The sequence below is a fragment of the Strix uralensis genome, chromosome 3, assembly GCF_047716275.1.
Source record: "Strix uralensis isolate ZFMK-TIS-50842 chromosome 3, bStrUra1, whole genome shotgun sequence".
NCBI lineage: Eukaryota > Metazoa > Chordata > Aves > Strigiformes > Strigidae > Strix > Strix uralensis.
In genome coordinates this window covers 111,081,760-111,092,806 of record NC_133974.1, presented here as the reverse complement: position 1 = coordinate 111,092,806, position 11,047 = coordinate 111,081,760, and the positions used below count along the sequence as shown (strand labels likewise).

Below are 11,047 nucleotides of genomic sequence, written 5' to 3'. Positions count from 1 at the left end.
GTTGTCATTTCCTTTCCTGTTTTCTTTCATGAGCTTTGTTCAGAGAACACATGTCCTTTAAGGAAACTGAAGCACTGGTTTTTTGAGAGTTTTGTTTCAGGTGTTGGCCTCAGCACGCAGCGGTGCAGAAGTCTTCCACTGCAACAGAGGTTTCTCAATATGGAGATGCTGAAGCTGCAGGTTTTTCTACCTTGCATGTTTTTGTATCGTAACAGCTCCTCTCTGCTTGCCTTTCATGGCCTTGAGGTGTGTGCCTTGCACACTTCTCTTGTCACTCCTTGATGATTTGATTTATTCTTCATGACAGCACTTGGTGGAGGAAGGGTTTTAGAAGGTGGTATCCCTCTCAAAGGCCTCGGCCTCTGCTAGTTAGGGGACAGTGTCTAATGAATAAGGAAAAGCCAGGAAGGTCTTGATGCTCCTCAGGGCTGGGCAAAACAGAGGTAGATAGAGAGAAGCAGATACAGCAGTATTGTACTCTTCCTGTTGTCTGTCCAGCTTTTTTGTCTCTTTTTCTATTACTGTGTATTCACGATTGATGAAAATGAACATTTTAAAAATAAAAGGCCTTCATACACACCTCTTCTGTATGTTGGTATTTCGGTTCACATTAATTTTTATCAGTGGAGGAGGCATTGGAGCACAGCTTGTACTTGTTACTGAAGCTCAGCTCTTTCCTACAAGTCTGCAAAGCTTCATTGGCACCTCCAGTACTAAATTAATAACCTGCTTCTGCTACTGTAGGTCACGTAACCAGAAGGTCTGTGTAAGCTCCCTGGCTCCAGACCTGTCTGCTGGGCTCTAATTAACATTTACTCATTGCGCTTGGGCTGTTTCCCTCATGGGCTTGGATGCCATGCAGTATCGATTGCCCTTGCCCAATGCACAAAAGTGGTTGCCATGGGGAAAGCCCAAGGGCTCCCAATCCGTCAGAGGTTACTGTGAACAAAAAAGAAGCTGCCTGCATGCCAGGAGGCTGCCGCAAAGGGCCGCGCTGCTCAGCAAGCGTGCTGTGTGAAAGAAAACGTGCTGAGAGGAACAGCTGAGCAGGTTTCTGGATACAAGCGTGTGAGGTGGCATGATTTCCATCCCTGCTGCGGATGGGGGGAAAAGCCCTGTTCAGCCCTGTGCTCCTGCCTGCAGTGCTCCCAGGCTTCAAAGCAGAGTCTGGAGGTTTAGTCAAATAAGTCCAGGATGTGTTTGTTGACATAGAGAGGCCATGCTTCATGTCTAGGGAAAGGGATTTCAAGGCAACTTGTTTTGTTAACTTGTGAGGGATGATTGGACTCTTCTGTCGGGGGGACTGGTGGAGGTTCTTGGGGTGCTATGGTTGGATGAGAGAGAGGGTTTAACCTTGTAGCAAGGTCTTATACCATGTTGTCTCAAGCAATGGCATGATAGCTGTCACCAGGTTCATTTCCAGGACGTATGTGAGTGCATGGACGCTGCCCCTTCCCCGTGTAATGTAATGCATCATTACAGGGTGTGCAGGTGACAGAAGAGCACGACCACGTGAGTGACGCTGCTGGAGGTGAAGTGGGTCTGACCCAAGGAGGGAAGGTACTCTGTTCCCTGATTATGGCTGCAGTTTTTTATTTCCTTTTAGAAAGGATGAAATAAAACTTTGGCTTACTGTTTTTACGGCTAAGCATGTAGTCTTTCAGGTTTCTCTTTGATTGAATCTGTCCCATCAGCTTCAGTATTACTGAACCAAAAGAAAAGAGAGTGTAAGCAGGTGCTCAGGGAGAGAGACTGGACATAGATGCTCCCAGGTGGTCTTAGTCTGACCAGCTGACCATCTTTGCTCTACTTTTGTCACTTTTGGTGATTTAATGAGGGTCACACTTTTCAGTGCTGCTAATGCTGTTTCCCCGTAGAAGTGCTCATTTTGAGACACCCAGGAGCTTAACTTTTTCACTAGAGCTGAGCTGGTAGCTCATTGCTGGCTCCTTAATTAAAGGGAAAAACCTAAAACGGTATTGGGGAAGTCCTTTGAAGAGCTACTGCCACCACTATTTTATGGTAATGTTCCTAGCTGATGGTGGGACCAGCTCTGTTAGATGATGCACGCATGTGTAGGAAGAGACAATTTCCTACCTTAAAGGGTTTATTGCCTTAAAAGAAAGTATTGAGAAAGGTGAACAAGCAGCATTTCTGCTATGCTTGCTTTTCAGGCAGGAGCTGGAGCAGATTGAATCTTGCCTAAAGCCCACAACACAGCTGAGGCAGAATTTTTCTTGTGTCTCCTAAGGTCTAAAGCAGTGCTGAAGTCCGAGGGCAGTCCTCTGCCTCTTGTTTGTAGCAAAAGGGAGAAGCCTTTTGAGAGAATTCTCCTGTTTCATGCAGGAGATGTCACATTTGGAGACCCATTTGCTGCAGTCAGCTCATTTTCTGCCATTCTGCGATATATAGGGTTGTTATTTTCTCACATATCTGATTACTCAGCCTTGGAGAAGCTGAGAGAATTGCGTGGTTTAAGGTGACTCATCGTAAGGCTGAATCCTTTACTCCTACAGCGCTGGTACCTACGGGGTGGCTCAGCAGTGGCAGGAGGATGTTTCCCTTTGGCTTTGCTGCTGCTTTTACCAAGTGATGTGACAGTCATCTCCCCAAATTGCAACAGGGTGCATGTGCTGCCTTTGCTAGTTGGAGAAAGATTGCTAACTCCTGCAGATGGTTTTCTGTGGCCTTTTTTCTCCTGTAGGAGCTGAATTACTGCACATTTTTACAGCTAAAGAGCGCCTTCTCACTTATCCGTTGGCTTGTAGGTTGGATACAATTGCTGAGGACTCACTGCTTAGTGTCTGAATTCCTTTTCTCATAGTACTCATGTGGACACTCTGCGTCCAAATGATTGTAAAGACAGCTTGAGCTGCTGTTACTCATAGTTAACAGAGAACCTCATGTGAGCCCTTGCACCTCTGCACAAAGTTTCTCTCTCTTTTTGTGTACATGGGTGTTTCTAAAAACAGCCAGCAGTGACCTTGTTATGGAAGACTTCCAAACTAGACATGGAAATGATGAAAATGTGATTATTTTTACATTTGAAAGTAGCTTTTGAATGAGCATAACAACAACAAAACACACAGAGTAGAAAACGAAATACCTGCTGTGCGTTGCATATTGCGTAATTTTCCACAGCCCAGGGTGCAGTGACTGTGGCCATGCCATGCTGGAGGGCCAGGCTGAAGGAGTTAGTTCTCCTCTTTTCCTAATCTTGCCTGAATGTGGTGCTTTCTGTAGGGCTGGTATGGATTTACACCCATCTAACCGAGAGGGGCTCCAAGCTCACGCTGCCTAGCTAAGCAATTTACTGTGCAGAGACGTGATCAAATCCTGCAGCAAAGGGGGTGGAAACTTTATCAGTTTCCAGCAGATGCGTTCTTTGCTGTTTGCTTGTGCGTTGTGCAAAGCTTTAGGGATGATTCTCGTGCAGCAGTCACTAGCAGGCAGGGAGGGACCGGGAGCACTTTGCAGTTCAGAGGGTGTCCCTGCCTGAAGGTCTGGGTGCTCCTGAGGTCCCTCGGGTCCTTGTGGCTGCAGCACCCGGGAATCTGCCTGCCAGCCCTACAGGCAAAAGATATTCCTTGCATCTCACGCTCCAGATTTCTTCAGAGAAGTGGTTGCTATGCAGCCTTGTTTATTCCTGGTATGTGACACTGTGTGCTTGCTGAGCTTGTACACCTGGAAGGGGGAACCTGTTGTCCTCCTGGAGAAGGGGTCTGGCTTGACAAATGGCTGTCCCTGCTTCCAGTTTTGGAAACACGGGGTCTGGAGCAGAAGAAATCCTCACTGCCCTGTGGGAGGCAACCCACAGCGGAGCTTTACAGCTCCTGGGGAGATTACGAGCTTAACAACGTGGAGCTAGATTTCCAAAGTGAAGAACACGCGTGTTTGTGAAGGAGGTTGGTGGATAGCCTGTCTCGTGTGCTGTTGCTTTCTCAGCAAGGTGGTGCTCTGGCAGGGGCTGGCAGGAGCCAGGAGAGGGGTTGCTTTTACTGTGCTCTGGTGGAGGTTGCTTGGTGCAAGCGTCCTCTCTCAGAAGGCAATAAAATCTGGGAGAAAGATTTGATGATTTTTCCTTTTATTTTTCTCTGTTCAAAAAGTTGTTTTGAAAAGTCTTAAAGCCACACAAGGGAAGCTTCTGCTGGGTGACTCCAGCTGTGTACCGGACATCTTGGGTGTCATTTAAAAGAGACACGGTCCTGGGAGGTGTGGAAGAAGAGCAATGATTGGGGTGGTGGATGGAAGGAGGGGAGAGGAGGACAGGCAGGAGCTGCAGAACAGACGGGGTGGTTTGCTGACAGGGGAGCTCCTCTTCATAAGAAGAGTGAGAGCCTCTGTCATGCCAGAATGAGAGCTCCCACCCTGGCTCAGCTGCTGCCCTCAGGCTGCCTTTGCTGCTGTGTGTGGGCCAACGGGCAAGTCTGTGCTCAGCTCCTGCTCAAACTTTCCTTGCTCTGACTGGGGCCAAAAAGCAAAAAGTACACCTTTGGTCCTTCCTGGACTCACACTGTTATTTTCCAGGTACAATCTAGGAAGGTCAAACTCAAATCACCGTTCTGAATTGTCCCCTGCCGAGGTTTAGGTCAATGTTATATGGCTCCTAGGGGTGATGGTTCACCACTGCAGGATGGTAATCAAGTCTGCTCTTGTCAATGGCTTAAATTGCTATGTTTCGCTAAGTTTAACATTGACACCTCACTCCAAAGGATGTGGGGGACAAGTGGAATAATTCTACTCCAAGCAAAGAGAGGAGAAGTGAACTCCAGTGAGCTCACAGGCTCTCTGATACGTAAATGTCTAGTCGCAAAGCAACACCACTCTGATGAACATACTTGCCTGCAGGTTAGCCTCTGTTTTCAAAGGGGTTTATTACTAAAAGTATGAATCTCTGAAAACTGGATCTGGGGAGTATGAGGAGGGAAGATCCACAGTCTAACGCATCTTGAATTTCTTTTGGGTTGTGGAGATGCTGACCTGCCACAGCAGCAGAGGGAGGACAAACCGAACTCTCTGAAGGGCTGAGATACAGGGACTCTGCTCATTATCAGGGGTGTTTGCTGGTTACTTTGTCCTGTTTCTCTCCTTCTTTCTGGAGAGAATGCCTTTGCTTCACTTTTTTTCATTCCCTTTCTTCCTGGTAATATCCATGCTCCCTCACCCCTAACAATTCAGCAAGCTGGGGCTCTGCTGCAGAGACCACTGCTGTAATGACAATGGTAACCACGTGTATTTGTGCAATATCTGTCATGCCAGGGCCTTTGAGAGCTTTGCAAAGCTTCTAAGCATCATCTGCATTTTTCAGTTGGAGATACTGACCTGTAAGAAACTAAAGTTGACCTGTTCAAAATCTGTGGCCTGCAGAGGTCACATTTATATGCTCCCAACTTTTTTCTGGCCTTAAGATTTATATTTCTATTTCTCTGCAGACCAGGCAACGAATCAGCAGCAGAGCTAGCCCTGCTTCTGCAGTCTTCCACTTTTCATGCTGTTCTTTGGCTATGTTCACTTTTGGACGTTGGAAGTGATGGCAGTGGGGCAACGTGGTGTTTTCTGTCAGGTCAGTGAGCCAAATTGTTGCAAGGTTTTGTCAGCCAGCTCTACTGTGCTGTGTGTCCAAATCTGGCAGCTCTTTTTTGTACCCCTCCCTGTAAGCACTGCAGTTTGTTGCAGAGACAGCGTGTTACTCCTTTACCTCTTACTGGCACCTGGCTCACCCAAGGTAGATGCTGCCAGCTGGTAGGTATTAGAAAATAGGTGTTTGTCCACCTTGACTGAAGATCCTGCACTGGGCCCTCCGTGCACTACAGTGTGGGGCTCTGAGCAACAGGTCAGATGCAAGACAGCCCCTGTGTTTAGCAGGCATCAGCACGTGGACACTTGGGCACTCTAAGGATTTAAATGCCTGTGGAATTAGATGATATAATATGGGAATTTATGGGAATAAATTCAGAGCAGTGGTAACTGTTGTATTTCAAGGTTAATACAGCACTAAGAATAGTACAGGGACTTTAGTGGAATAGATGTAAGAGTAATAAAATGGATAATTAAACTGGTCTCGTTAGAGGATATGCTCCTGCTTTTGCACATCAGCCCTGCACCTTATGCTCCCAGTGCTTGTTACTCATAATGAAAAATTTCAATACAAAACTCAGATCTTATGTTGCAGCTGAATAAAATTGCTTCAGATCATTGAGGATTTCCCTGCCTGATGATTACACAGGGACAGGACAAGAGCCCTTAGGATGCTCACTTGGAGTTACCTTGGATTTATGCAGCTGTTTGTGGAAAGTTGCTGTAGTCAGAGTGCTTGGAGTTGGTTTGTGCCTTTATGAAAGGTGTGTGGAACAGTATGCAAGGCCCTACCAGGAGAAAACTACTGGCCAGGGAATGTATTTTAGTAGCCCTCTGGGATGGCTTCACACAGAACTATGGGGTCCCTCTCCCCAAGGCAGCTGAGAGGAAGGCACTGAGGGAGAGAAGCCTGCTATTTCTAAGGAAGTGCTTTTACAAGAAAATGACGTGAGCCAACAAGCATCTGGCCTAACATTCTAAGACATGGGCCACTGGTTGGACTTAATTTGAGGATGTATTAGTTCAAGGTGCTGATTGTGACTGCTTCTGTACCCAAACTTTAAATGTTGGGCATCTAGAGCCTTTCCTAGAGTCCTTCATGGCAGAAGTCCTATGTGCCCTGAAGACTTGCTCTCAGAAGCAGCAGCTGATTGTTGCGTGCTTTCTCTAGTGCTAGCCCCTGCAGTTTTACTGCTGTCAGCTAATTCATGTTCATACAGCATTAGCACCCGGAGGCCCCTCAGGGTGAGGACATCTCCGCATGAGGTGCTCTACAACGCCCTGCGTGGGCTCAGGATCTTGCAATTTCAGGGTCTTCTTCAAAGTGCCTCAATAAGGAGGGGAAACCTTCCAGCACTTTTTGTGAGGCTAGGTTATGCTCCAGGCAAAGGTGTGTCAGTGTACTTGGCTCCTTCTCATCTCATTGTGCCCGGCAGTCACAGGAGCCCACAGAGCAATCAATCACCCACCTTTGGGGAATAACCAGTCTTGGCCGCAGCTCCAACAGAGAACGTCGCAGTGCTCAGTGGGAGCAAACTTGTGTACAGTACTCAAATAACTGTGGTGTCCAGCACAACACCTCATTAGAGCTGGAATGAGGGATTGTTCAAGTGCTTTTTGAAGGAGCTAATGAGGTTTGGCATTCAGATCAGCTTATTCCAAACTCTTGATTTGCTTCCCTGGGTTAGCTGCTGCTTGTGGTAACTCTTGTTTCATGGTTGAGCGGCCCTGCTCTGCTGAGAAGCAGCCATTGCAGGAGCTTTTGATAGGGGCATTGAACTTTTAAGATCTTCCAAATGAAAGCTGAGGGCAGAACTTGTAAAAAGAGCATCACATGGGTGATGCTTTTCATGTTACATCTTTTGTCTGTGCTCCTTGCCATGCACAGTAAACATTTGAGGAAGCAAGTTTACTGCTTCAGAAATTCCTCAAAACAGTAAATTCAACGGTAAGAGAAAACAGATTTTGGATGTGTAATCCCACTTGGATCATTGTGCAGAAAGATACAGGAGCAATTCTTGTGAGCTGTGTGTCTAACCTAAGTGGCTTTGACACCAAGAACTTAGAAAAGTGGGGAGAGATGCAATTAGGAGCACAGGGATCTGCCTCGTGATTCTCTCACAGGCCTGGGGAAACTGCCCAGTTCCACTAGACGAGGGCTTTTTACTCTACATAAAAACTTCATGCTACAGATGCATTATGGTCCTGTAAGCTGAAATCCACTGGCCAAAAAACCCCCAAACGACCGTGATCACTCCAATTTCATTTTACCCTCACAACAAGCCTCTGGCTGGTGAGATATTGGGTTCAACATCCACAGCAGCTCCAGTCCTGACAGGTTCTGTAGGGTTGTTGGCATCAGCATGCTTCACGTGACGATACTGTATGTTTGCTGTGCTGGGATGCCACCAGAGAAATAGCGTGTTAGTTGGGAAAGTAAGTAACGATAACATTAAATAATCTCTGTTTTCATTTACTGGGTGCTAGTGATCCAAAGAAGCTGAAAATCCCAGAGGATGCATTTCCTTTTGATTAACCCAGCAGAGGAATGACAAGGAGTACAGTTACTGTCTACTGAAACATCACAAGGGCCTAGAGCTGTTCAAATGCAGCTGGGTTTCATTTTTTTCCTCTTCAGAAACCATTTTCTAACACTTTTTTTTTCACTCAGCAGCGAACCACTGCCACTATTCACTCTACAGAGAATGGAACCAGCTTGTTTTCCATGCTCCTGTCAGCAGTGCCAAAAGATGAATCCTGCTCACTCAGCGCTTCCCCCAGGCTGCAGGCAAATGACTGCCATTATCGTTTCAGTCACAGTGGTGTTGGTGCAAGGGAGAAAGGGGTGACCCTACATAGCTGTACATTTGGGGGTTTTCACATCATGTAGCTGACCTGAATTAGGAACTATGCCCTGAATTTAGGCAATTAAGCCTTTGGGGGCCATGGAGGTGCCATAAGTAATGCCCTTTCTCATTACGCTTTATAGTGCGCTAGCATTTAGGTAGGACAGCCTGGCAGAGTAACAAAACTGAGACATGGAGAGCCTGGCTTTGTGTTACAGGGTAAGTCAGTGGCAGAGACAGCCTTCTAGCTACAGGATACACTCATTTCTGGTACTTACTGTTTTCTCTTGGGCATTTTTAATACCTTAAGCAATGGGGCATTCTCAGCTTCATTTAGGAGGTGATCTTAACCAGCCAAAATTGCCACTGGCATATTTCTTAGATATTCATCCTATGCAATGAGACCAAAGAAAACATACCTTAATCCCTGCTTTATGCCCTAATCCCACTCACAATAAAACCTCCAATCCTTGTTTTAAAGTACACAGTCCAAATAGATTTACATTTGTATTTTTTAGGCCATTTAGTGCCTGCCTTTCATTGAAAGTAATGGGAGCTATCTCTAAAAACCCTCTAAGCACCTTCATTCCTTGACCTTAAGCTGTCTCTGTGAATTATCTAGACTAACAAAAAGAGTGGAAGTCGGAAGTGGGTTAACTGTCTCAGCTAACTCCAGCCTTTCGGAAATCACTTGCTTTACTCTAGATGAACGCTTTGACAGCTTTTGAGCGGAGTTAAATATCTTGGGCAGGGGGTGGAGCAGTACAGGGCCTTATGAACAATTTCTATTGACATTTTCTTGAGGATACCATTTTATCTGATTGTAAATTTGATTGGTAGTAGAGTATCTAAAGTCCTTGTACAGGCACTCTTTGTTATTTGTTTTAAGCTTACAGAACATATTAATAGGGACCTGCCTTTGCTTCTTCCATTGAGCACGGAGGAATTTTTCCTTCTGTAATAATTTAACTGAACTGTGTCTGTGATTGATCCTTCTGACTATATTTAGCTGATAGTCATTCTGTTTGCAGAGATCTAGAGGCACCTAAGAGTGGATTTTCAAAAGCAGTTCACATTGGCACCCTTCTGTACTCACTGACGTTTATAGGAATTTTACTGCTGCCTTACCATCCTGACCTCTTATCCTAAGGTACGCTCTGGAAAATCCCCTTACTTCTCACTTAGACCGTAAGAAATGGGCTAATACGTTTAAGGAAGCTCAAGCCCTGTATGGTGACTGAAGTCTGTGTCAGAAGGTGAAAACAAATTTCTATAGAGTTTCGAAGTGAAAGCAACCAAACTGGTAAGGAAACGAACTGCAGGGACTGAAGCTGAAAAGTGTCACGTTTTGCTATAGCCCTAACCTGAAGGGCTAAGCATAAACCTCCTTTACCCTCATATGCCCTGCGAACTATAACGCTGTCTACATCTCCACTAGTCCTGTGGGATGTGCATTTGCTGATGTGAGCATGGTGGATAGTTTCTGGGTAGCTGGCATCCCTAAATAAGGGTTATGCTGTAGCCTCAGGCTTTCTGAGGTGCTGCAAGTGCTATAGGTACCTCAGCAACACTATAAATGTAGGCAATTTATCTACAACAGCAGTTTTTTTCAACTGCTTTTCTCCCTCCTTTCCCAGTGGGTGGCAGATTTGAAGTATTTGGCTTGTGGTTTGAGTTGTGGCTCAGAATTACTCATGGATGTGTCATAAAATCTTATCTATCCCTTTCTACAGAAAAAATCTTACAGACTGGTAGAAAGTGCTAGACATAGGGGTTACACCAACCAGTTTGCAGTATTGTTAGCCCAGTGCCCCCCGCCCCCCCCCTTAAATCCCTGTACATTTGTATTAAAATTGAGCAAACTATCATATCCCTCATTTTTTCAGTTGTTGTTGGAGCAAGTCCAGAGTGGCGTTACAGCTCTTTGTTGTCAAATATGTGAAACGATGCTCCTGCTGCAGCGGCAGTGCTGAGTTCAGCGGGAACCACTCCAGTGTGCTGCGCTGGGCCCAACAGCAGCGGCCACGGTGAGAGACGTGCCTCTACTGCCGTGCTCATACAGCCATGGGGAGAGCAGCTGCTGGGGTGGAGTTATGTTTCCCCCATTATGTCAACAGCGATCTTCCTCCAGCATTTGGAATTTATGGCCATGATTTTGCTGAAAGCATAGCTTGAATGTATTTTTATGTTGTTTTAACACCACCTGACTTGAGCAGTTTCGTACACAGGAACCTCAGTAGGCAGGGTAATGCCAGGGATTGGTGGCTGTGACTTGCACTAGCTGTGTTATTTTTCCATGTAGGCTCCCGATGCTGCAGAGGAACCCACCAGCAGCTGTATCAGGCCCAGCGACCAGCAGCACATCGAGCAGACTCTCCTCTGCAGAGAGCCCAATGCCCCCCCCCCACCATGGCAACGCAAGATGATTTTGCAGCAGGTAAAGGACTGCAGCAGACTGGAGACTTCTTCAGCCAGGGCTTGTTGCAATCCTGTTCCTGCAGCCTTTTCCTGGAGGATGTTCGCCTGCAGCAGCAGTGACAGTGCCCAGGAATGCTGCTCAGCTCAGGGAGGCAGAGCGTGTACAAAAGCTGCATTCAAAGCGCTGATCATGAGAGCCTGGAGAT

At 46.4% G+C, this 11,047-nt stretch overlaps 1 protein-coding gene across 1 annotated transcript in view; it reads left to right on the top strand.

Moving 5' to 3' along the window:
• The first annotated feature begins 1,536 nt into the window (after positions 1 to 1,536).
• The window catches only part of LOC141941347 (TOG array regulator of axonemal microtubules protein 2-like), a 33,338-nt gene continuing 23,827 nt past the window's right edge, over positions 1,537 to 11,047 (top strand). The window contains 4 exon segments of the mRNA XM_074863907.1: positions 1,537 to 1,560; positions 8,249 to 9,573; positions 10,310 to 10,450; positions 10,726 to 10,860. Coding sequence (XP_074720008.1) covers positions 10,833 to 10,860 — 28 coding nt within the window. The 5' untranslated portion in view covers positions 1,537 to 1,560; positions 8,249 to 9,573; positions 10,310 to 10,450; positions 10,726 to 10,832.